Here is a 27132-nt window from a genome sequence, read left to right as displayed (position 1 = left end):
TTTGAGCTACAGGAACGTATTATGGCTCAAAATAGAGGTTAAAATTTAAAATCAATAATAAATTTTAAAAAATTAAAAGTAAATAATACATATCTTAGGCTAGAATGCACTGTTTAAAAATCCAAACAACCTACTAATCAGAAGGACTCAGTATTTTCAGCTTCAATATAGTATCTACATTTTACATGAGCTGCTGTTCCCTAAGAGGAAAAAAAACCTTAAACATGTCTTGTGTTTACTGAATGATAAAAAGGCAATTTGTTCTTGGTACCTTAATATTTCAAAGAAGATTAATCAACAGATGTTTTTTTAAAAGTTAGAATTGGCATATATCTGAGCAACATGTGACATCAATGCTTAGATAAGCTATAAGCAAGATATATTTTACTCATAGTTACACTCTGTAAATGTAAATATATATGAATCAGAGACATATAAAGGACAAAGTAAGGTTTCATAAAGATTCAAACCCACACTGTCTGATCAAAGTCCATATGCTTCTCTTCTAGAAGTGAGGCTAAAAAGGAAAAAATAGTAACAAACTTCTTTTGCAAGCAGTAGTTCCTGAACGATATGAGACAAGAGCCAGAGTGATCTTGTGAAGGGTGGTATATACCTGATAGGAATTTCATCAGGAAAATGACCCAATTAAGTATGTACTTTAGGAGACAAATATAGTAGCACCCCAGGTGTGGTGGCTCATGCCTGTAATCCCAGCACTCTGGGAGGCTGAGGCAGGAGGATCACTTGAGGCCAAGAGTTCAAGACCAGCCTGAGCTACATAGCAAGACCTTGTTTCTACAAAAAATAGAAAAATTAGCCAGGCGTGGTGGTGTGCATCTGTAGTCCTAGCTACTCAGGAGGCTGAGGCAGGAGGATCACTTGAGCCCAGGAGTTTGAGGCTACAGTGAGCTACGATGGTGCCACTGCACTCCAGCCTGCACCACAGAGACCCTGTCTTTTAAAAAAAAAAAAAAAAATGACAGCAATAGACACAGGGAGACCTGGAGGAAGCAATTTCCAACTGTCCACCAACAGAAACTTTTGTCTTCCTTATTTAGCTTTTTCTTCATCTGTTTAGCTGCCATCACCACAGGGAACCTCGAAGATGGTAAAGTGTTATGAAATCCTCCTGGAATTAGATCCTTATATAGATGAGATGGGTTTTTCTCAGGTCATTTTTCCCTCCAGTTCAGCTGATTCAATGCGTTGGCCAGATGGTTTTAGATTCAAAAGGTAATCGTTTTTCTCTCGTGACTATTCAGTTTCTCTACACAAATATCTAGTTTAAAAATATACTCCATTTAAGAAACATTGTGATTATTTACATTACATCACAACTGAATGTATTAACATTAGAATAAAATTTAAGTTATAATAACAATATTTGTGGACGACTCAATAAATGTGTCAGGGGCACCCACAGAACATTCCCCTAGAGGTCTGTGGGTTTTTATTGTTTTTTAATCTTTACTATTAATAATAAAGGTTACCAAAATACAGAAAAGTAACCAATGGAGCTGCAAAAGGGGCACTTCTCAGTCCAATGAATCTTGAACCTAAAAATAAAGGAACCTTAAAATAATGGTGGGCAAACGGAACCCATATAAAAGCAGTATAACAAAAATCTGAGGGGCTGGGCACGGTGGCTCACGCCCGTAATCCTAGCACTCTGGGAAGCCAAGGCGGGAGACCGCTTGAACTCAGGAGTTTGAGACCAGCCTGAGCAAGAGCAAGACCTCGATTCTACTAAAAAATTAGAAAAAAAAAAATCTGAGGATCAGAATTCTAAAGCCCCACAAAACTTCTCAGAGGATACTACTTAAATCTTGAAAAGGTCAACAATATTCTAAAGTATGACTTTCCATAAAAACACATCCCAACTTCATGAGGGCAGCCTGCAAAGCTGTAGGAAAGACCCCCCCCTGACCACAGGACCTGCCTGCTCTGGAGTAGGGACTGGCTTGAGAAGGAAACAAGTCGGGAGACTGCTGCCACCAGAGGAAGAAAAAGGTGGGTAAGTACGACTGAAGCAGAGGGAACGTTTATCTCCATGGCTGATTTATATTCCTTAATTACTGATTCCAGAATTATTTAATTTGGAAACTGCTGTACACATCAATGCAAGATAAAATTCTAATATTAGGATTTGACATGATAGTTCAATACCTATTAATATAAGTATCATGATGAATATATTTATATGATGGGTATTTGAAAGAAAAATAAATTTTCTTACCTTTCACAGTACCGCCATGGGCATGCTGCGGAGTGGAGAGTCTAATACCATTTACTCGACTGTTCAATCTATTGTCAGTTTTCTTAATTTTCTCCCTAAACCAAACGTACATAGTATCATTTTAAATAAGGTTCTCTACCAAACACATTAAGTACAGTATTGCTAAAATTCCCCTCAATATTTTTTTGTAATTAAAAAGAAATTTAGCAAAGGCAATGTATGTAATCTAAACATTTGTACCCCCATAATATGCTGAAATAAAAAAAATTAAAAAAAAAATTAGTAAGAAATAATCTAAGATTCGCCCTTTAGAGTTGTGAGTTTTCACTCACCAAACTGAATACAGTATTTGACAATAGCTTTATTTTTATTGTCTGTATATGTTAATATTTTGAACTAAAAAAGCCCAGAATTAAAAGCATAAAGCAAACAAATGAAAAAAATACTATTTATACCACATAAACTAAATATGTCCACAATGAAGTGCTACATACTGTCTTTCCTTACCAATTTCTATGACTGGAAACATTAAATTGAACCTACTTCTCTATTTGTGTCTTTCCTTTCTTCTTATTTAATGAAGATAAGCTCCGTTTTTCAGCAGAATGCTAGTGGAAAAAATCAAAAGACAAATCAAACAGACAAAAGGTAAACCATACTGATGTAGGGATTCTTTTATTCTTGTAAGAAACTTTAAAATGGTATTTTTCCAGTTGTATATTCTAATAAATTTTAATTTCCAACTTATTTTTAAATTTGCCTACCTGAACCACTAAAATTTACATATTTGGTGATAAATACTTAATATTGTATTAATCATGAGAAAAAATGTTTTCTATTTTTCCTTTAAAACGAACCTGCATTCTTTTCTCACTACAAAATAAAACACAGTCAAGTGACTTGTATCTGCTATAGGCTTACTATGATAGTATTCTCTTAAAGTTCAGTTTGATAAAACTGACAACACACAATTTTGTCAACTCCAAGAAGAGAGGGTGTAGGCGGGAAAGTAGAATCAGATGGGCTTTGAAAACAGGTCATTTCGAGACCAGCCTGAGCAAAAGCGAGACCCCGTCTCTACTAAAAAAAATAGAAAGAAATTAGCTGGACAACTAAAAATATATAGAAAAAATTAGCCGGGCATGGTGACACATGCCTGTAGTCCCAGCTACTTGGGAGGCTGAGGCAGATGGATCCCTTAAGCCCAGGAGTTTGAGGTTGCTGTAAGCTAGGTGATGCCATGGCATTCTAGCCCGGGCAACAGAGTGAGACTCTGTCTCAAAAAAGAAAAAAAAAAAAGAAAAAAAGAAAACAGGTCATTAACTAAGTACAACAGAAATAATTTACAATTTCTCAAAATATGCTTTAGTGTATAAAAAGACATTCCAGGAAGAGTTAACATTTTGATCTGAGTTGTGGCCAAAGACATAATCAGGTTAATAAATCAATTTTCTAGATAGAAGGGTCATTCCATATTTGCAACATACATATATATACACACACATATACAGGTACTTCCTCCCATATCTGTGATGCCATATTACACTAAACATACTTGACAGCATTCTATTCTATGATCACACCCAATTCCTAAAAAAGCAAATATTCCCTAATCACGTTCTGAAGTGTCAGTAAATTGGCGCAACTACGTACGAAGAAAAGGCAGTTTGAAAATTCGTATCATAAATAGCAAGACAGTGATTGAAATGTGAATAATTCTTTTAAGACCAAAAAATTTTGGCATAACAATTGAACAGCCACTTGTTAGAATAAACATTTTAGGTGTCATAAAAAAGTGTACTAGTTTTACATGAGCAGTAAAAGTAATCTAAACATACTTTTTCAGGTCTCAGAAGAGCTTAGATCATATATACCAGCTAAGTATAATGTCTAACACTTAAATATTCGTTCATTTCTTCTTACCAGATATACTATCTGACTGAATGCTTACAGAACTCAATTTTGTAAATACATTGCAATGACTTAACTATATGGCACCAAAACAAACCCAAACTGCCATGTACCTGGTCAGCTAAGGTCACACAGTGCTCTGGGTGCTGAATGGTGGTGCAGCTTTGCTTCCTCCACTCCACGATTCCATTCTGTTCAGAATATTGCATGGTAAGCCCGTCCAATGGAGAGCAATTCGTACCAATAGTGCTATCAAAAGAAAAGTTTATGAAAGTATGAAAATCTACACTAAATAATCTAACCTGCTATATCATTTCAATGAAGAAGCTACAGTGACTCTTTCTTCAGTGTATTAGTTTTTTCATAGAATGTACAGTGATAGGTCTAAGTGAAAAAGTATACCATGAGAAATAATCCAGTACACATCTATTTTATCATTAATATCATTTGTCATCTCTAAGAAGAGTAATAACAAATGCACACTCTGCCTTTAGACTCTACACTCTGGTGATTATTCTGCACCACTTAGAGCTAGGAATAGAGGCTTATATAACCCTGTATCTCGAAAGAATTGCTGTGTTAAGTACTGTGTATAACTAGGTGCACGAAGGGACAGGATAATGCGACTGAAACCAAAAGAAACAGAAGACAGAAACAGGCCAAAAGAGAATCCAGGTGATGAAGTTACTGGACACGGACTTTCAGATGGTAGTGCTTAACATGGGCAATGACTACCAGACTGAAAACTTTGGAAGAGTACAGAAAAATATTTAAAAACAAAAAACAAAAAACAAAAAAAACAAGTTTAGATTCTAGAGCAGTAAAATAAACTAATATTAAGAACTCAATATATAGGAAATAGGTGGAGAAAATCAGTGAAGGGGAAACATGAAGAAAATCAGCAAAGAAAACATTTGATCAGAAGAAAAAAGATTGAAGCACTGAGAGGAAAAAATATGGAAAACCAGAAAGTTTAAAAGGTGTGTGGGACATGGTGAAAAGTCTCATATATGAGGACTTGGAGTCTTAGAAGAGGGAGCAAGAGAATAGGGCAGAGGAGATATTTGAAGAGATAACAGCAGGAGTTTCCTAAAGTCAAAAGATAGCAAGCTATAGATTCAAGAAGCAGAATTCATGCAAAGAAAGCTACAAAATGTATCATAGGAAAACTGCTGGAAATCAATGAGAAAAACTTAAAAGGAGTCAGGGTGAAAAAGCCTATTACCTTCAGAGAGCAATGGTAAGACTGAGTGAAATGATGGATGCCAGATATCTTAAGTGTGAGTTCCCCTTAAAAGCAGCGTCTGGAATGACACAGTTTACTTGGAGGTGATCCCAAAAAGAAGGAGCAAGGGAGTGGAGAGAAACAGCAAAGGACCCCACCCGGTGAATGATCCACTGCTGAGATTAGAAGCAACACGGCCTCCAAGGTGCTGGGCCCTCCCAAAATGATCTACCCAAAGGACATGAAGCAGTCTCCTGTGGGATCAGCAAAGGCCCTGAGGCAGAAAGTAGAAAGTCTTGTGGCACATACCTGAGAGGAAACAGCACTAATGTGATGTGAGTCAGAAATCACATAAATGACTTATGTGACCTGCAGGAGAAACCCAAGGTGAGCTGAGGATATGATGCAAGGGACCAAAGGAAGGAAGACCAGAAGACAAGGAAACTATAGTTTCAAAGAGCTAACAGAAAGTAGCTGCCAACCTACAATCCCATACCCAGCGAAAGTATCTTTCAAAACTGAAGGCAAAATAAACTTTTTTTTTCCAGATAAAAGCTAAACGCATTCATCACTGGCAGATGTTACTATAGGAAATACTCAAGTATTCTTCAGTTGGAAGGAAAACGTACTTAGGTGGATGCTTAAGACACAAGAAGGAACGAGAACAAGGGAATGGTAATCTAAATGAACACTGAAAAAGGTTTCATGGGGCTTGAAATTAGAGAGAGAGAGAACTAAAATGCATGACAGCTATGATTTATAAGTCAGGAGGAGACAAATGACATTACAGTGATCTCACTGGGATCTGGGAATATACAAGCACAAATTAATATCAGACTTTAATAGGTCAAAATGTGTAATTTCTAGGATAACCACTAGCAGAATAGAAAAGCAATGCAAAACTATCAAGAAGAAGAGAAAAACAAAAAAACAACCCAAGAGAAAGCAACAAAGGAGAGAAAAAAAAACAGAAAAGGTGGGACAAATAAGCAGCAAATAGCAAAATGGAAGAATTACAGCCAAATACATCAGTAATTTCATTAAATGTTACACCAATTTAAGAATGTACAAAGGGATTTAATTTTAGAGATTAGATACCTACTTCGCAATGGGACTCTTCCCAGTATGTTTCTTGTGGATTACGGTGTGCTGCAACACATCTAGAGTAGAGGAAAAAGTAATTTGTTATATTAAATGCTGCAGCAAAAATTCAAAAATTGCTACTAACTTATGTGGTCACAATAGTGATGATAGACCACGTGAAGACCGCATGAAGCACTTCTAAGCATTTCTCAACACCAAATATCTTAAGCAATTTTTCAAAGACACAGTAAGCTACTGAATGACCTTAAAAATATCCTCTCAAATGTGTACGACCTAACAGCAAATCAATCTTCTCCAAAAGTCTAACATGAGCATACCGCTAGAAAACTACAACATTCAATTTCAGGTAGAACTCTTTTTTAATCATTAAAAGATGAAGTGATTCACATATTTAAAAAACATACCTATTTTTATAACAAACACCCATATACATCTACTTCCCAGACTTCTCTGTATTTGCTTTTTTTTTTTCAGTGCTCGCGTTGGCAGCACATATACTATATATCTGCCTTTTTTTTTTTTTTGAGAAACAAAGTATCACAGCTATGACTGAAGGCCTTCCACCATCCATTTACCTCCTGCCCGCTACAGAGGTTAACTAGTACCTTACTTGCTGAAACATTCTACTGCAAGTTTTTCTTTTAACCACTATATATATGTGCTCATAAACACATACGGGTCTTACATGTTTGAATATAGAGTTGTCCCTCGGTATTTGCATATAACCTATGCATATCCTCCTGTATGCTTTAAATCATCTCTAGATCACTTACAATACCTAATACAATGTAAATGCTACATAAACATTTGTTGTATTTGTTTAGGGAATGATGACAAGGAAACAAGGTCTGTATGTGTTCAGTACGGACCAATTTCTTTCCCCCAGATATTTTCAACTTCTAGTTGGTTAAACCCACAGATGAGGAATCCACAGATAAACAGAGGGCCAACTGTACTATGAATATCCCTTACTTTAATTGCCACCTAGCACAAATACACTACGATTTATTTATAACTTTACTAACATTTGAAATTTCAGGCAATTTCCTGGTATTTGCTCTCATAAACAATGCCACCTCGAGGACTCCTATCCTTGTCCTCTTGGGCATGCACATGTACAATTTTCACAAATGCAGAATCACTGCACAGAACATAAAATTATCTCTAACTTCACTACACAGTGCCAAATTTCTCTCCGAAATAGTTGTGCCAGTTCATATCCCCATCAGCAGTGCATGAGAGCTCCTGTTGCTTTATATCCTTGATAAAGTCAGATGTGAAAATGTTTCGCCAATCTGACAAGTGTGAAATGATACCTCACTGCTTTCATCTGCATTTTCTGAGGCTGCAAACTGTTTAATGGCCGTTCAAGTCTTTTCTTCTATGAATTACCTACTTATGTCTTTCACCTGTATTTCTGTTGGGCTGATTTTTTTATTGATTTTTTAGGAGGATCCTTCTATACTCTGGATATAGTCTTTTATCTGTAAATATCCTGCAAACATCATCTCCCAGTCTATGGATTATCTTCTAGCTGTACAATGTCTTTTGTCACATGTAAGTTCTAATTTAGATTAGTAAGGTCTCTACTGTGGTAATGCTCTGCCTTGTTTGAGAAAAGCTTCTCTTCATAGATTAACATTTAAAAGTTTAAATTTTACATATAAACTATTATTCGCTTGAAATTTTTCTGCATGATGTAATTAGGAGTCTAACTATAAGTATTTTTCCTATGGAAAGTTAATTGTGCCAACACCATTTATTGAACAGTCTGTTCATTCCCCATTTATTTGTAATGCCAACCTCTTGTCACATTCTAATGCCCTATATGTCCTGTTTCTCTGCTCCTTAATCTGTTCTGTCCAGGTGCCAACATCAGGCAGAATGACTTCCTCTGGTGAATCTACATTTACCTTCTTCTTGACTTGAAGCTTCTGAGCTGTCTTCTTTTAAGTGTTCTAATATCTTAGAAGTCTTCAGAGAGGACTGTAAGTTATCTGCAGAAGTATTCGATACTATTAACTTTTTAAGAAAACCACAATAGAGAGATAAAGAAAACAAATATAATGATTATTTTCTACCCAAGAAGATGAGAGGGGAGGGTTAGTGGTGAAGAAAACATTTCTATTGGTTGGACCTTTGAGAAAGCAAGATGATACAGCACAAAGCATGGACTGTGAGGGGCACCCTGAATCATGGAGCCAGCTGTCCCCTGAAGAACCAGGTGACCTGGCGAGACATTTCAGATCTGTCAGCTCAGTGTGCTCACATGCAAAATGGGGAAATGGACTTCTCAAACTTCTGTGGTGTGGTAAGGATTCTGTTTTTATTTGTTTTAAATCTTCATTTTCTTGTGGATTGTTACTTTTGTAAATATGATGATAACGCTGTGGCAATGTCGAATTGCTATAAAAGTCTCTCAGTGCCCACGCAGTTTCTGTTCTACTACAGGCCAGTGAAGAGCAATTTGTGGACCAGCACTGCCCCATGGGACACATTCTGTAAGCAGTGGATTATTTTCCTATTAAAATATAGATCAGCAGGATTCCAGAGTTCCACATCTTCACTCATTTAGTTTAACATTGTTTTCTCTGTCTTAGTTGTCAGGATATGGAGTCGTGCTCTCTGTCCCAGGGTAACAAAAAGGTAAAGTTATCAATTAAAAAAAAATTAAAAAACAAACAAACAAACCGAGGCCGGGCCTGGTGGCTTATACCTGGAATCCCAGCACTTTGGGAGGCAAAAGTGGGAGGATCGCTTGAGCCCATGAGTCAGAGACAAGTCTGGGTACCACAGCGAGATCCTGTCTCTACAAAAACTTTAAAAAAAAAAGATTAGCTGGGTGTGGTGATGTGTGCCTGTCGTCCCAGCTACTCAGGAGGCTGAGGTGGGACGATTGTCTGAGCCCAAGAGATCAAGGCTGCAGTGAGCTAAGATTGCACCACTGCACTCCGCTGAGATCCTGTGTCTCCTTAAAAAAAAAAAAAAAAAAAAAAAAAAAACCACACGACTACGCAAATGAACCTTCACAATGTGTTCACTGGTGAGACAACTCAGATATGCATGAACATTAATGCTGACAAGACTTCTCGCAATCTCAAGGCGTATACTTCCACTTCCACACAGTATTGTAATTTTACAACCTTAAAGATAAATCTACAAACCTCTTTAGCATTGTTCATGTAATTTAAACACTGCCAAGCCCTCAGGATGAGTATTCCATTACTTATGTGTGCACTCCTCACGAGGGCGAGTTTTCCTGAGCAGCCTGTTAATCTGAATTAAAAGTTTAACTCTGTGTTTCAATTCAATACCTTTTTAGAATTAAACAGATGCTATGGATAGACATTCATTAAAGGGTATTTACACTTGGCTCAGGGAGAAGGCGCTGATTGTTAAATCTACATAGCTCTAGAATGATCAGGATTCTCTTTAAACACATGCTATTGACACTACTCAGACATAAATTTAAACCACGGAGCTGTGCATCTTGTCTTGGTCAACTTGTCACAAAGACTCATATTTTTAATTCTAATTGCTAATTATGTTTAAAATATTTACAGTATCTCTATATACTTAAACAGAGAGACTTTAAAAATTAACCCTATGTAAACCTACGTAACATCCAATCATATTTTTTTCACCTCTTTCTCACTTATGTCAAATTAAGGAAATATGCGTTTTTCTATCTAAGTACAGAAAAATATGACTGTTGAAAGCAGGGTAAATTTAAAGAAAAAAAATGTTCCCTGCTATAGTAGCTGTGCTTAACGGGGCAGAAATGCTCCTTAAGGACACATTAATGTTACTGACAAAATATTTATTATCAAGGAAGGCTGAAGTAGGTATGCATAAAATTAAACACCAGGCAGGCTGTGATGAACGCTGAACAAAGAGGCAAAACTGAACACACAGGAACGTAAGAAAAAACTGAGAAAGCTTCAAGGAAGTGGTGATGTTTCAGTTGTGACTTAAAACAGGTGGGATTTTAATGGGCTGTGACCAAAGGATGGATATTTAAGTAAGGGTACAAATAAGCAGAGACACTGGGCAGGCACTGGCAGGATATACTGAGAGACGCTGAGCCTTCGAGCAGACAGAGCACAGGACAGCAGAAGGAACCTCAAGGTGGGTCCCAGCAGGGCTTGAATTCCATACCAAACTTTTAAAGTTTTTAGCAGGGGATTAACAATCAAGTTTATTACTGCAATAATCCTCAGATGGGTTAAAGCAGAATGAGAAAATATGATCTGAGAGAAGAGTGAGGCTTCACAGCTCAACAGTCTATACATGAAAGAAGGGCCTAACTGAGAATGATGGGACAGTAAGGAAGGGACAGAAAGAAAGACATCCTTGTCTAGCACCGGTTGGCCTTTGAGTCACTGAAAACAAAGGAAAGTGGAAGGCTACTGCTTTCCACTTGAGCAACTAGGAGGTTGGGAAGGTCATTATGGGAACAGGTGACAGAGGAGGAAGGCAGACTACAAGTTATACATCCTGCATGAAACACTGTAGTATCTCTCCAATCCCTGAGCCAGCTCTGACAAGGAACTGAAGGACCAGCCATGTCCCAAAGTCTAGAGATACTCAGACCTTGCCTTGGAATCAGTCTCCTCTGTTACACTAGCTTTCATAGATTATTTTCTTTAAAACTGTAGCGCACAATTTATTCAAAATGGCAAGGATTTCTTAGTTGTATGTCACTAATTCTTTAACTAAAATGACACAGCTATATGCATTGACACAGTAAAGCAAGAAACCAAGCAAAGGAAAAAGATTTCCACGGAGGGAAGAGGACGCTTACTGAGACTGTGGAGAGGGTCTGATGATATGGATTGAAAAAAGCTGTGCACTTTCTGACTCTGTAGAAAAGCTTGTGATGAAGTTGAAAATAGCTGCCTGCATATAAACAGAAAAGAGATTCGTTAATTTCAGACAATATAAATCTGTAAGTGACCCAGTTTAGATTATAATGCAGATTTAAGTGGCAGTTTAATTCAGGTATAGAAAAATACTGTCTTTTCCTGAAGAATATTATTTTCTAATGCATTTCCTATAGAAAAAAGCAAGTAAAATTTAACAAAACTCATTTGCAAGAATCAACTAAACAGGTTTATTTTTAATTTTGTATAATCTGATGGTAAGGTTTCAATTCTGGCAAAAAAAGTAAATTCAGCCTTTTGCCCAAGTGGTCCAATAGCTGCCTCTCTGCTAAGAAAAAACCGTAATCTCTTTCCTCTTCTCCATAGATGTTACATATCATTATTTTGGCTATACCATTAAGGGACATTCCCATACTCTGAAAGTGAGAGATTGGGAAAAGTTTGGGATGCTCAAATTCCTGGAAACATGGAACACGGTTATGTATTAACAGTTAACATGTTACACATATGATTCACATTGAATGTGTATCATACCATGATTCTAAGTTATCTTTAAAAACCAGATTTCCTCATATTTTATTAATATAATTAAAAGATTCCAGCTAGAGGTCTTCCCAACAGCAGTACCTATAAAAAGGTCTTAAGCATATGGTAGAGCGTGGTCTAATGGAAAATTTACTCTGGGTTTGAATATCAATTCAACCACTTATAAGCTGAATCACTGTAAACAACTTAGCCTTTCAGCTTCAATTTCATCATAGGGAATACTATCAATTTCTCAAGGTTATGAGACTCAAATAGTATATGTAAATAAACTGTACCCTACCTGCTACACAGATGCCCAACATACAAATCCCCTTCTATTACTTTTGAACACTTTTAATGCTTACTTAAAATTTTAATTCTTAGCTTCTCCCCAAGGTTTTTGACCTATCATTCAGATTAATTATAAAAACATTAAATACCACACCAATAGATGACCCTTATGGGCCAAGGTTCCTGGTATATTAGGCAAAATTGCTTCTTGGGACTCCAATATGGAAGGAAACATTCAACAGGAAGACACGAGGGAATGAAGAGATTAGAGAATAACAGATCTGAATAAGCAGCCGATCTACATCCCCATGTCTGAACACGTCACCTTGGACTGAGATTAAAATCCAAAGGCAGTGGAACCCACACCCAGTTACATGCACAAACCACTGGTCAAAAGCACAGGCACACCTTTAATTCAAGGCCTGAGTCCCAAGGGACTGCCCAGATACGACTCAAAGTATCAAGTGCATATCCACTCCAGGAAGGCTGAGTTATACACTTAATTCTGACACGACATAAACGCACGGGACTGAAATCAGTGTACAGACTAAAGTCTAGGCTCATTAACGCATAACCACAAGATGGCCATTATACCTACGTTAAAAAATCAAAGTGGCCATAAACCACTTAATAAATTAAATGAGTAAGAAAAACAGGATTACATTTTGACATGACAGAAACCATCCATCCCTAAATATACATTTCAGGGCCATCCTTTCATTTTCCTAATTTAAGCATATTTAAATGCAGTGTGTCTTACACCAACCAATCTCTATTTCACTTATAAACTCGTTTCCTCTTTCTCGTTTTCATTTTTCTTCCCCTCTCCCTTATAAATGCTGTATTTCTCTTAAGGAATGTGAATGATGATCTACCAATCTGAAATTCACAGACTGGGAATGAAGTGCCCTGACATCCCATGCACGGTGCTGAGACCACCGGCCTGCCATTCGGGAGAAGATACGGATCCTATCACATTCCTCACACCAAATAAATGACGAACCAAACGAATCCAATAGTTTTAAAAAACTGGCAGAGAACATTTAAAAATTATAATCTTTGAAGATAAAAGGTCTTTCTAAGCATGACACAAAACACTGAAACCGTAAGAGAAAAGATGGAAAAATCTGACCACATAAACATTTAAAAACACCCGTATGGTCAAGAAATAATGACAAGCAGGGCTCCTTTCTCTAATCTAATAGGCAACTCTCATAAATCAGTAAGACCAATAAAAAATGGAAAGGACTGAAAAGGCCATTCACAGGAAGGCACCAAAGGCCACTCAAATATAGACTGAAAAGAGAGTCTTTCTTTTTGAGACTGGCAAAGATGAGAAATTGAGAATGTTTTGTGTTGTTGAGGTGGGAGGTACAAGCACGAGGCTTCGGAAGATAAAGTGCTGCTACCTCTTTAGTGGTAATTTGGAAAGACGTATTGCACATATAACTTTTGAACAATTACAATGCTATAAATTTATCTTACAGATAAATGTATGTGAATGTGCTAAGAAACGTATACCCATTATAGAATTGTTTGTAGTAGCTTAAAAATATTTAAGAACTGGCCGGGCACGGTGGCTCATGCCTGTAATCCTAGCACTCTGGGAGGCCAAGGCGGGCGGATTGTTTGAGCTCAGGAGTTCAAGACCGGCCTGAGCAAGAGCAAGACCCCGTCTCTACTAAAATTAGAAAGAAATTAATCGGACAACTAAAAATATATAGAAAAAAATTAGCCGGGCATGGTGGCGCATGCCTGTAGTCCCAGCTACTCGGGAGGCTGAGGCAGGAGGATCTCTTGAGCCCAGGAGTTTGAGGTTGCTGTGAGCTAGGCTGACGCCACGGCATTCTAGCCCGGGCAACAGACTGAGACTCTGTCTCAAAAAAAAAAAAAAAAAAAAATTTAAGAACTAAAATGGCCATAACAAGTGATTAATTCATGGTTCAGCTAAAAGTGAAATATTATGTAACACAGTAATACAAGGCAGCAATCTTTTTACATGTACTGAAGTGTTACATACATTTAATACATTTAATTTTAAAAGTGGCAGGAAAGTATAGATATTTCCATTTGGAAATACATACACATAGGAAATACATATACATAAATCCAAGGGCATGTACATACACAGAAAATTTCTGAGAAGTTTCATAAGATTCTCAATGAAGGTTACTTCTAAACTAGATTTGGAGAAAGGAACACTAGGCAATTTTCACATTACACCTTTGCTTGCAATCTTCACAATTAGCTTGAATAACTTTATAGTAAAAAGGCTATCTTAAAACACCCACAGATACACACACATGGAGGCAAAATAAGATCACTGCTGAGGAGAACCCCAAAAGCTGTAAGAAGTCACACACGCTTTTCTTAATTTTGGTCCTAGCTGAGAGTAAAAGTTCTGAAAGTGCCTCCTTGTGGAAATAATTTTTTTTTTCTTTTGAAAACCTTAAACTTACAGAAAAGTTGCAAATATAACATGCATTTTTTTTTCCCAGCTGATCTGATGCCCCAATTTCTGGGAAGACATCTGAGCATTTCCTACAAAGTCTTTCTCCTGCAATCAATATCAGGAAATTAATACTGATCAATTAATTACCTTCTAATCCTCAGACCCCCATCTAAGTTCGGCCAGCTGACCAGAAAACATCCTTTTCATCTCAAAGACCTGGCTCAGAATCCTGCGCTGCAGTCCCTGTCAGCCCTCTCCATTTCCTCAGGCTTCCCCAGACTCTCCTGGCTGTGGAGGACAGGCCAGGTATTTTGCGGAATGTTCTCCATGGAGGCTTGTCTGGTGTTTCCTCACCATCAGATTCATGGCAGGAAAATCATAGGAGTGAGGCTGTGTTCTTTTGCTGTAGCCTATGGTGTGGTGGACAATTCTGACTGACCTACCACTGACGGGGGTTCCTTTTAGCAGATTAAGTGGCATTTGGTCAGGCTGCTCTACTGTAAAGTTACTCTTTCTCCCTTTATAATTAATAAGCATTATTTAGTGGGAAAGTCGTGGGAAAGTTGTTTGATACTATAAATAACCTATTCCTCAAACTTTCAATCTGTTCATTTATGATTTCAACATGGACTCATGGTTGGTTTCTCATTTTATTCAATATTACTATTGTTATTTGTCTTGATGTTGTTTGCCCCAGATTTGACCACTAGGAATCCCTTCAAGCTGGCTCTGTGTCCTTTTGATGATGTCCACATCATTCTTTGAGCACTTCCTTGCTTTCTGGCACAATGGGCTCATTTTGTACACTTTTCCTGCCCCAACCCTGGTATCAGCCTGTCTTCCAAGAAGCTCTACTTCCTTTTAGTGGAGACAGGTATTTAAAAGTCAAGATCTGGAGACCAGGTACGCCCGCTGCTACAGGGGTGTTGCTGCTTCCAAACCCTTTCAATGAACAGAGCTAGGGAACATGTGTGTAGAAACACACACACCTCCACATTTATCTATATATACTGAGTATCATGAGTTCACACCAATAACTTCAATGCCAATCAGACACTTCAGAGTTCATTCTGCTTTTCTCCTTTTCCATATAGTAACTCTCTTCCTCAAAAGAAAGAAACCTGGTTCTCATTACCCTTAACATATTGACTTACTAGTTCAAATCCCCAGTAGCAAACTACCTCTCCCAGCATCCCTGCTGCTTCCTTCCAACCCTGTGCAGATGCCCTCCTGACTACACCTGGGTGCCAACACCCTGCTGAGCCCCCTCCATGCACCTGTCCTCCTCACCTTCCACACAATGCGCACCAGGCCTCCCACACCATTGCTCAACTTAGGTCCCCTTCTCCAGTCCCTTAGGGCACATCCTCCCATCCTGATGGGTGACTAGCTTTAGGACTTAACTGTTCAGAAGGGACAGGGGAAAAGAGGACAGGAAGCTGCAGTGACCTTACACTCATACGCACAATGTAGTCACTGGTATTACTAAGACCGAAACTACACAGTTCAGCATATCTCCTAGAACACATATGCATCAAGTTGTAAAATAACTATCTAAGCTGAAAAGTATTCGAGAATGCATACAAGAGCACTTTGGAAACAGTACCAAAAGTAGGAAAAACCAGACTTGCCAGCTATTAGTAAACTATAAAGCTCTAGTAATTGAAATGTGATCCCAGAACGACAGTGATGAAATGGGAAACCCAGAAACATGTTAATATACCTAGGAATGTATGCTAAAGAATGATATAATATATAGTACGTCAATAATATAGGAATGAATTAATCCACTGTTTGGAATGAGAAGTGAATTTAGATCCTGACCTCATTTGGTGTAACAAAAATTCCAAAATGATTACAGGAAACAATAAAAACAACAACAAACACTATCACACACACAAAAGTAAATTGATCAAGTTTATAAAGAGGGATGGCTTTACATTTTTTTTAAAATGAAGAATAAACATGGCCAAAACTCAAAAATTACAAAGTGAAACGTCAGTCTCATTCCTACTGTCTAGATACTTCTTGTTTCCTAAAGATATGGCATTTTACTGTATAAAATAAGCCCTTCATTTTCGCCAAAAGACATGCCCTTTAATTATTTTTATTGTAATCAAGTCTGCATCAACATAGAACTGTTTGTCTTTTACAGTAAAAAAAAAAAAATATTACAGTAAAGGCCAGGCACGGAAGCTCACGCCTGTAATCCCGGCACTATGGGAGGTGGAGGCGGGAGGGTGGCTTGAGGTCAGGGCTCAAGACCAGCCTGGGCAACACAGTAAGATCTCAACTCTACAAAAAAAATTAGCCAGGTGTGGTGGTGCACACCTTTAGTCCCAGCTACTCAAGAGGCTGAGGCAGGAGGATTGCTTGAGCCCAGGAGTTTGAAGTTATAGTGAGCTATGTTTGTGTCACCACATGCCAGCCTGGGTGACACAGCGAGACCTTGTCTCTATAGATTAAAAAAAAACAGTAAACAGTAAACATCCCTGAATCCCTAAACATTCATCTTTGCATGTAAGTGGAAATACACCTGTGGGATAAATTCAAAGGCTATCTGCATTTAAATTCTGTTTTGCCAAATAGCTTTCTGTAGAAATTTTACCTATGTATGCTCATCACCAGAGAGTACCCTGCCAACCTTTCTGATCTTTGAGTATCCTACAGGTCAAATAAAAATCCAAGGTTTTCATTTAGATTTCTGATAATGAGCATCTTTTTTTGTATGTTTAAACGTCACTTAACATTTCAGGTTCTCTGTACCATTTGTTCTTAACTATTTCCACTTCCCCCTGCTTTGGGCTATTAGACTTTATTATCTTATTGATTCTTAAGGAGTTTGTTTTTATAAAAAAGAACTTATTGCAAGCACTTTTTCCCTGAACTTCAACTTTGTCTTCACTTTGTTTTTAGTGTATTTTCCTTTTTACATCAAGCAAAAATTTGATTTTTGAGTATCCGAATTTCTGTTTTTCTTTAATGGTTTCTACATATTGTGGGATACTTAGAAAAATCTTTCACACACACATTATAAATTTCATGTGTTCTTTCTAGCATTGACATCTTTGAGTCATCTAGAGTTAATTTTGATACAAGGAATGACACAGGACTCCAACCTAATTATTTTCTACATGGCTATCAAGATATACTCGACATTTAATAAAGAATCTGGGAATGACTTTCTAATCCAGAAAGAGAGTAACATAAAGACAAAGACTGACAGACATAACTTTTTAAATTTCATTAAAAAGATCACATTTAAATGAAAAGTAATATAAAAGATAAGTGGTTAATATTAATATATTTTGCTTAAAAATCTAAGAAAAAACACAGAAATTGAAAAAGGACAGATGATCTCACAAAATACACAAATGGCTACACTTAAAGAAAGACACTAAATTTTGCTAATAAAGGAAATAAAAATTAAGCCAATGCAATAATCAATCATCTGTCAAATTAGCAAATATTTTCAAAGCTGATACTCTAAGCTGGCCAACCTGTGGTAGCAGGTTAGTTCGAACACTGTGTGTACTGCTACTTACATAAACTTCCTAAGAGAAACAGTGTGTCAGGGATCCTTAAAGAGGATCTCTTTCAGTCAGTAAATTGATTCCAAAGAATCTCTCCGCAGCAATTAACCATAAATCTGGGAAATGTTCTAGGAAGAGAATGGTCAAAGCTTTATTTTTAGGGGAAAAGAAAAAAACCCAGAAAATTACCTATATTCCCAACAATAGAAAAACAGTCAAAAGATTACAGAGCCAGATAGGGTATCACTTTGCAGCCATTCAAAATGCTTCTGAAGAACTACATACAAGCTGAGTATCCTTAATCCGAAAGTCCAAAATCTGAAATTTTCTGAGTGCCAACATGATGCTCAAAGGAAATGCTTATTTCAGGCATTTTGAATTTCAGATTTTTGAATGAGGGATATTGAACCTAAGTAATGCAAACAGTCCAAAATCCAAAAAAATCTGAAATCCGAAACACTTCTGGTCCCAAGCATTTCAGTAAGGGATACTCAACCTGTATAAAATGCTTATAATTTGAGAGAAAAAACAAGATATAAAACTGTAACTAGTATTACAGGCAAACAAAAAACATGTTGAAGGAAAAATAAAAATGTCTATAATCGTTATTTGGGTAGTTCTCATTTTTTTATTACTTTCTGTGTTTTCCCATTCTTTATCGAGCATCTGTTAGATTTATCACAAAAGCCCCAATTTATTCTAAATAAATTGAGTGATTCTATATTGACCAATCTGTATAAAACATTTTACCACACTCAACTGGAACAGTACAGCAGTGGAGCTCTGAGTCTACTGCTGGTCAGCCATGTGACCGCAGATAAGTTAATGATATCTGTCTGACTCTGAGGCCAAGCAGTAAACACGGCCGGGTGGGGGTCACAGCACACACAGACATCAATACAGACAGGGTAACAGCGCGCACCAACTGCATCTATAAGAATCACAATCTGTTGCTCACCACACACCAAGCCCACTAGGCTCTTGCTGCCAGACAACCTGTCCCCCACAAATAACACCACTGCAGAAACTCCCTCCTCCCACCACTTCCAGATTCAGCGGTCTGAGTGCTCACCAACAGCTGAGGCCTTGTTACTCAATTTGTGTCATTATAACGAAAAAACTCTCCCCTCCCAGATTTCCGCTCGTCTCCATCAAGGAGCAAACATTCACCCCCACTTCTTCTCAGCTCCCCTCCCCAACCCCAAGAATACTCACTGGGCCCAGTTTCCTACCCAGGAGGGGGAGGGTGGCCAGCTAGTGGTATACCCACCTGTCTGCTCTCCCTGGGCGAGTCTGTTTCCCAAATTGGGCCGTCTGAGGTTCAGAGGGCAGACAACATGGCATCTCACTGAAGCCTTGACCCTAAGTCACTCAGGCTCTGACACCGCTTTTACTTCATTTACTTATTAATAACTGCAACTTTCCAGCATGTTTCCTCGGCCATTATTCCTGAATGTATCTCCCTCCTAAAGGGAAGCCCTCAGAGAAAGGTTAGTGCCATGACTGCCAAAACCGCACTCCAACCTCCACCATCACCTCCAGACCCACTCCCCAGACCCCCGGCCCCCTCCCAACTTGATTCCTCCTGCCTGATAACATGATTGCTCCCAAGACGCCCATCTTCCAAGCACAGCTCATTCCACAGACTCACCTGTGTTCACTCCTCCCAGTCCAGCTCAGATCTACCCTTTGTTAAAAACTGAACATATGTTTTTCCTAAATTCCCTTGCCCCACTATCTTTTTGTCACATCCAAGAAAGCCCCCATCCAGGACAAATCCAACCATCTACTTTCAACCCCACTGCTAGAAAGATTTCTAAAAACAAAACAAAAAACAAAAAACCTCATACAACAGGACAAACCAGTATCATTATAACATACTCATCATCAATCTCAACTGGACTCCATACCTCGTCCAGCTTACTAGGCTTCCTTTATTAGGCTGTCCTCCAAATCTGACACAATTTTAAATCCCTCTATTCTCAAGCTTTTGACCCTGTACCCTCTATCTACCCCTTCTTAAGCAAACCTCTTACTTCAGAGAAAACATGAGCCATTAGGCAAAAGATGCCTCAACTCCCCATCACAAAATAAGTAAATTTACCTACATCTATCACGTCTATACTCACACCCATCCTGCCTCTGCAGGGACCTCGTGTCACCAGTGTCCCCCTTGCCTATGTCTTCAATCTTCTCCTCTCTCTATGGGCCCATGGGGAGGCTCTGGGGGCTAATGCAAGATAAGGTCTACGTGCCCCCGGCAGCACATTTAATGCTCATCTCACCTACACCTGTCTTTCCCAATGGCCCAACAGCCTCGAGAGGGCAAGACCCCGACCTTAAATTAATTAACCAGCACTGGGGCTCCAGAAGAGCACACAGCAGAGAGCAGGCGCTCAGCAAGTGTTACTGCCCTTCACTTTCCAGCCTGGGCTTCCTACTGCACAACTTAATCGAAACAAAAACATCTCCAAAGTTGAGCTCTTAGACAAAGGCATCTTTCAATAAATATTTTATGGAGAAAATAAGAGGTTTTATTCAATATTTGCATATTTTAGAAGCAACTAAATTTTATGGTATCAGAGTCCTGAAGAGTACAGTATGAAATTAGTTTGGTAACTTTTACTATGAGCCTAGACCTAAATAGCACAAGGATAAAAGCTCATTTTAAAAAGTACTCCAGAGAAAGAATCTGTGACACCCCCCCTCAAGCAGCACTTTATCCCGTCTGTAACGTTGCTGTGCCAAGTGTCGCGTAATCTCTTACCTTAGGATGGTCTCTAGGTCAGGATGTCGCCGTTCTTCCCTTTTCAAGGAACCCTGATTCAGGGCTCTTAAGATGGTCTTGTCAAAAGTCTCTGAAGACAATTCCTTTGGAAGCTACGAAAGGAAAACATAACATCCAAAATTAAGTTTCTCACTTACTGGTAAATATGTTACAAATCAGATGCATTAAATGAAGATAAATGCCTCCGGCTCATTAATCACCCCAAAGCAGCTCCTTTTCCAAATCTTCATGACATAGGACACCATACTGAAGCAGTATAGATCTTTCTGTCAGGAAATGCAACATCTCCTTCTGATCATACCTCAGGGCTGCTCCCCGAGGTGCAGAGTAAACCAAAGCATTCAACACACTTCCCGGACACACCTGCATGTACCTCACACTCTAAGTTCCACATGCCACACGGAAATGACACCCACACTAAGGTTCTCTAGTTAAACTGAACATTTGCATAGCAGAGCTAGTATTATTTTTATCCTGGAATAGTATTCTGAAGTGCTATCTCTGCCTTTATAGATATCACTTTCGTGCCTCCAGTTTTACATTTTAATCTCAGGCAATGTCAGACTATCACTGCTGTGCAGCAATACAGAACTGAGTATGAAAGATGGGTGAGAAACTCAATCTCACTTGAATAAAAACCACCAATTGGAGGTTTGGTAACCTTTTCCTCAATGTAATGGAAGTGCCCTCAGGGCAATGTGCTAGGAACCACAAAAAAAAATCACTGGGCCAAGAAAAATTTAAAACAAAATTTTGCCATTTTATTAACTATTTAACTTTTAAAAATTTCTAGTAAATTGATTCTTTGTAAAACCAACTTTCCAAGTCTTGCAAGAACTCAAAAGTTTTATATTTGACTTTCGATAACTAATCTTTGCTATCAACTCTTGAATTACTGGCACTTTCACTAAAATTCAGAGTAGAACCATTAACAGTATCTGAGGAGCCAAAGGAATAAACAAATCTATACAAATTGGTGATTTACATATGGAGCTTTGAGAAATCCAAAGTAAATATTTTCTGAAAAATAAGTATTCTGAGTCAACAATTCAAACGTGAAAAATTTAACAAAGAAAACATAAAACATTACTAATTTTAGGCACAGTAGACTATGGAATCAAGATGCTCTGTCAGAATGAAGCTCCTTCTGGTTCTTTTATTAACCTGGTAAGATCAAAGGCTCTGTTGGCATTCCACGCACTCACTGTGGAAACCACGTCATCTGACTAGCAGGTAAGAAACAAGTTCTGCATCTACACATTTTCCAAACGAAGAGATCGCTCTCCATGTCAGTATTTAAGCTTTGATATTAGCTTTTTAATACAGACTTATGACACCAGGCATGTATCATATTACCCATTTAAACACGATTTCTCCTGAATATCTGTGCACAGCCAAAGAAAACCAGCTTTAGTAAAGAAGTCGATTTCAACTACTGAATCTCTGATGGTTCTTCTAAACATTGACGGTAATAGTACCTAAATATTCACCAAGTCAATGACATTGTTCACATTACTAGGCAGAGTGCAGATAGGTGGTCATTAGTATTTGCAAACTGATTTATTTTCATGTGGTTTTCACCTTCAATTTCCAGAGCCTATTTCTAGGCCTATGGGAAGGCATATTTGCTAAAAAAAAAAAATACGGCTGCGAATCGTGTCTTTCATATTTTAGTTACTTGTTTTGAATTTCCTTCCCTCTCAGTTCTAATATACCCAGCTTCCCACCTCCAGAGCTCCAGCTCAGCGTCAGAATAAGCTCAGAGTAATGGAATGTTTTTGTACCTAGCTCTTACAAGTTTATCTTTTAAAAAAAAACTGAAGTCAGTGGATAACCATCTATAAAACCTCATTGCAATATAGCTCCTGTAACAATCCTCATTCATTCATTCAGTCAGCAAATACTCAAACTCCTACTGTGTCCCCGGTACTGTTTAGGCACTGTAGACAGAGTGAAGAACAACAAAATCCCTGCCCACAAGGAGCTGACATTTTGGTCATGAGAAACAACAGATGTAGCTGCCAAGAAGAAAAACAAAACAGGACGGGGACAGGATGTGGAGGACAAAGGCTGCTACATACATGGAAAAAAAGGACTGAAAGCACTGATCTCGAACTCACATCTCCCCACTACAGCAAACTAGAAATGCAGTTCAATAGCAACTACACAAGTGAAAGGGCGGGCGTTACTTTGTACAGGTTGTCAAAAGGACAGGTTCTGCTCTTAAACTTTTGTAGATGATGTTAAAAGAAAGGTAAAAAGAAAAGGAGGACACGGGAAACTTGAAAGGATATTTTATAATAAGCAATACAGTTCTAGAAGTATATAATGTTGCAGATTATTTTGTATAAAAAGGCATAAACACCATTTTAGAAAAATACTATTATTCAAATATTGGCTAAACGGGAAGTATTAATTAGCATGATTTTGAAGACTGAATTACTTATTTGGGGCTGTAGTTTTTTAAAGCACCTAAGCTTCTAGAAAAGTGGTGTGAATGAAAAAAAATGCAATGTGTCAAGACACAATAGTTGAAGCTTGAGGAGAAAGGACGCTGTCTGGGTGCCGGGTCTGGGGGAGCGGGGGTCGGCTGGCACGTGCTCTCATTTTACTTTCGCAGCCCGGTGGACAGGGAGGTAGTACCCCGCACACAAATGTGCCGAGTTCCTTGCGCTGGACAGGTGGCAAGCACTGGACCCTCACTCCAAGACTTTTCAGCCTTAGCTCTTATCCCCTGCAGCTCTCCCTCCAGCATTAGAATTCTGTCATGGAAAGGGCAACAGAAGGGCAATGAAAGCATGCTGCTCCCTAACCTAAGTGAAACCTGTTCATGATCACTTGTCCTTAAACTTTGATAAATTTATCCTATCAAGAGACAGAAAAGTTAGAAATAAGTAAAAGAGACTTGAAATGTATATGTTGGAGGTGGGGTGAGCCTCCTTAATTTCCTCTATTATCAGACTGTCAGCCAGGGCCTCATTTTCTCCAATGGGGTGCACTGCCTTGCAGACGATGCCTGCCTGGGCTCAGGCCCCTCTCTTCCCAGCCATATCTACAACTGGACTGTTACCATGACTGAGTCCAGGAGACAGAGCCAGGGCTCACAGACCACTCCTTCCCCCCCACCAAGCTGTCCAGAGCTGGTATGTCCCAGGTAGTGGCCTTTGGCAACTGGAAATAAGTGAAACCTACCCATCTTTACCCACACGCAGGTCACTAACAAGTGGGTGAAGGAGTCCTTGGCCCTTCACTGAGCCTAGTTTAAAACAAGCCACAGGAAAACGGAACTGTTCAAGTCATCCCTGGGTGTCACTTCATTCAGAGGAACTATTGAGAAATCCAACTGAACTAACACTTGGACAGCATATTGGACTATGTGCTCCTCAGAGAACCAGAATCTAATGCGCTGCTCAAAGCTCTCCAAATTGACGAAAAACAGCCTCTTTCAGATTTAAGAATGATCTGAAAGGAATATACTTATGGTGATAAGCAGAAACCTACAAACCAGCACTGGGCCTGAAAATTTCAGATGCTATAGGTTTAATAACTACACCCTTACCCAAAACTTAGTAACTGAGCTGGGAATGTTTTGTGTTTCTGCACTGTTTTCTCTCTCTATTAATAAATTGTAAAATATTTGCTTATTGAGAAATAGTAATTTATTATTTAAACCTATTCCCTCCTTTTGATATTTATTTCTACCCATTCACTTTGCAATAAAATCAAATTAGTATAAAAGAAACAGGTGACAGTTTGAACAAAATGATCTAAGATACCTTTCACCTCAGCAAGTCTGTGTGTTCCCATTATCTTCTTATTCCCAGTAGTCTGGAGATTCTCTCAAAAGGGGGGTAGGGGGGAGATGGAACCCAAAGAAGAAAGAAATGGAGAAATATTTAAAGGAAGTCTCTGGAGAGAGCTGACTAGTTATCAGGTCTGAGAACCACTACCAAACAAAAACAAGCCTTATCTCATCTTGCAGACACACTCTCTCACTGGAAATACCCTTGCAAGCAAGCAGCCATTGACAATGTACATCTTTTGCAAGGAACTAGGAATCAGGTTCCATTTCTTTAAAATGTAGAAGTCCCTCCATCATCTCCTTATGTTAGTAATGTAAAGTAAGAAAACATGTTTAGAATAACACCATGTCTCCTATAGCTAACGGTCATTCAGAGTTCTCAGCCAACCTTTACGTGTTTTAATTTTCCTGGTGTTTGTTTTGACATTGAAATTTTTGGATCCTGCATATTATGTAAAAATCATTTTAACAACAAAATCTATATTTTTACCTTCAGTAGAAATTCCTGTAGTTCTTGGTGGGTTTTTGTTACTGTTGTGACTGAAAGATCAGACCAATTTACCTGATTTAAAAAAAACACACATGTTATATGGTTATTCCTTAGGCAGGAACCGGCTAGAAAAAAGCCATGTGTAAAACAAAGGGCCTTACTTAAATTTTGTTAACAGTTAGAAACATAAAGTTAATCTGGCATTGTCATATTTTCTTTGAAATTATTAAAATTAACTCTGCATTGACATATTCTGCTCAAAAAAGTTTTCTAACAACTCTTCAAATGGCATGGTTTTTTAAAAAACCTATCTTAAAATGTTACTATGTTTTAGTAATTTTTGAGAGGGGGAAATGTCTTACATTCTTTTTGTGCAGTTACAGGACTCTAAAATGACACTTTGACAGTGTATATCTATCCCACCCAAAGGTAAAAATTCTACCTCATGAAAGTTATTATATATACATTCTTAAGAGAATAATTAGAGTTTACTGCCCCTCTTTGGTAGCAGCATTTCCTATTTTTATGGGAATTTATGGTTAATGAAGAGATTTCATCTTAATCTCAGATCTTTAAAATCCTATTAAGAGGCCAGGGGCAGGTACGATTACCTCCATTTTCAGGTAGAGAAACTAAAGTTCAAAAAGGTTAACTTACTGAGGCATGACCCTAAGTAAGTATAAGAGCCAGAACTGACATCTATTACACTGCCCTACCACCTCCTGGGTACTTTCATTTAGTGACTCAGCTGTGGCCCGCTAATAGTTTCTACCCTACAATTATTTGAGCTAAACAAATATTTGGGCTGTGCTAATACCCAAGCCTTATCATCTAATCATAACATAATCAGATACTTAAAAATACATATGGAATTGTATCTAGCAACTCTCAAAACTATCTTTATTAACTGGCATACTTCTTAAATGATTTTTAAATATTCAAATGTTCACTGAATGGCTACTTATGTCAGGCACTGTTCCGACTCTTGCGTCAGGAGACACAAAAATGGACAAAACAATCAGAGTCTCTGCTGGCTGAGTTCAAAGTTTAGTACAGGAGACAGATGAAAGCAAATGAATATGTAAGAATTTCTGTAAGTGATCGGTACCTCCAAGAAAATGAATAGGGCGTGGTACAAGAGTAGGGAGAACACATTAGCTGGGGTCAAGAAGGACCTGGGGGAGCTTCTCAGCTGGAAGCTGGTTGTTCCTCAGTCTGGGGGAAGAGCTTTCTGGGTGAGGGCACAGTAAGGCCTTCAGGAAGGACAGCTGTGACTTCCAGCAGCGAAAGGGGACAGCGTGAATGAGCGCAGAGAGCAAAGACTGAGACACGTGCCACAGTGAGACACGTGGAGATAAAGACTGAAACCCACCAAATGAGGATCTTTCTTCCTCAAAGCAGAAGCCAGAGTTCTGAACCTCATTCAACAGATGTACCGAGCAAGTCAGACATGGTGGGATGGCAGAGGATGAAGATCCCTGCTCTCCACGAGAGCATAATCTACTGGAAAGATCTGTGAGCAGTAAGAGGGTAGTATACACCTCGGAAGACGGCAAAAACATTTTGTTGGAGGATCAGAAATAACTCCCATGAGAGAGGTACAGGTAAAATTTGGCAAGAAATGCCTTTGGAGGGGCATCATTCCACTTGGCTTCAGGGTGTGTACAGTCCAACTTGAGGAGAAAGGGCTAGACAGGGGGGCCCAAGCAGGGAGGAATAAGGAAGCTGTGGACAAGGAATCATGTTACAGCTGACGGGTAAGAAGGAGACATGGAAAGTGTTATCCTGGGAGTGACAGAATCAGAGCTGGGCTCTACAGTCGATCAGAAGGACAGGTGACAGGAGAGCTGTTACCTAAGAAGACAAGGCAACAAGGCAGGGAATAAAAA

The 27132-nt window shown here is 38.5% G+C and overlaps 1 protein-coding gene across 1 annotated transcript in view; it reads right to left on the bottom strand.

Moving 5' to 3' along the window:
• ZCCHC2 (zinc finger, CCHC domain containing 2) overlaps window positions 1-27132 on the bottom strand; it is a 55278-nt gene that overhangs the window by 10987 nt on the left and 17159 nt on the right. The window contains exons 4-11 of the mRNA XM_012645290.1: window positions 25244-25315; window positions 20931-21043; window positions 11284-11378; window positions 8393-8476; window positions 6478-6535; window positions 4264-4399; window positions 2783-2847; window positions 2240-2334 (exon numbers count right to left, since the gene is read on the bottom strand). Of these exons, the coding sequence (XP_012500744.1) occupies window positions 2240-2334; window positions 2783-2847; window positions 4264-4399; window positions 6478-6535; window positions 8393-8476; window positions 11284-11378; window positions 20931-21043; window positions 25244-25315 (718 nt within the window). The remainder of the gene's footprint in view (window positions 1-2239; window positions 2335-2782; window positions 2848-4263; window positions 4400-6477; window positions 6536-8392; window positions 8477-11283; window positions 11379-20930; window positions 21044-25243; window positions 25316-27132) is intronic.

The sequence above is a fragment of the Propithecus coquereli genome, unplaced genomic scaffold (assembly GCF_000956105.1).
Source record: "Propithecus coquereli isolate 6110/MARCELLA unplaced genomic scaffold, Pcoq_1.0 Scaffold229, whole genome shotgun sequence".
Taxonomy (NCBI): Eukaryota; Metazoa; Chordata; class Mammalia; order Primates; family Indriidae; genus Propithecus; species Propithecus coquereli.
Note: the sequence above shows the minus strand (reverse complement) of the source record. Positions and strands in the feature narration are given on the sequence as shown.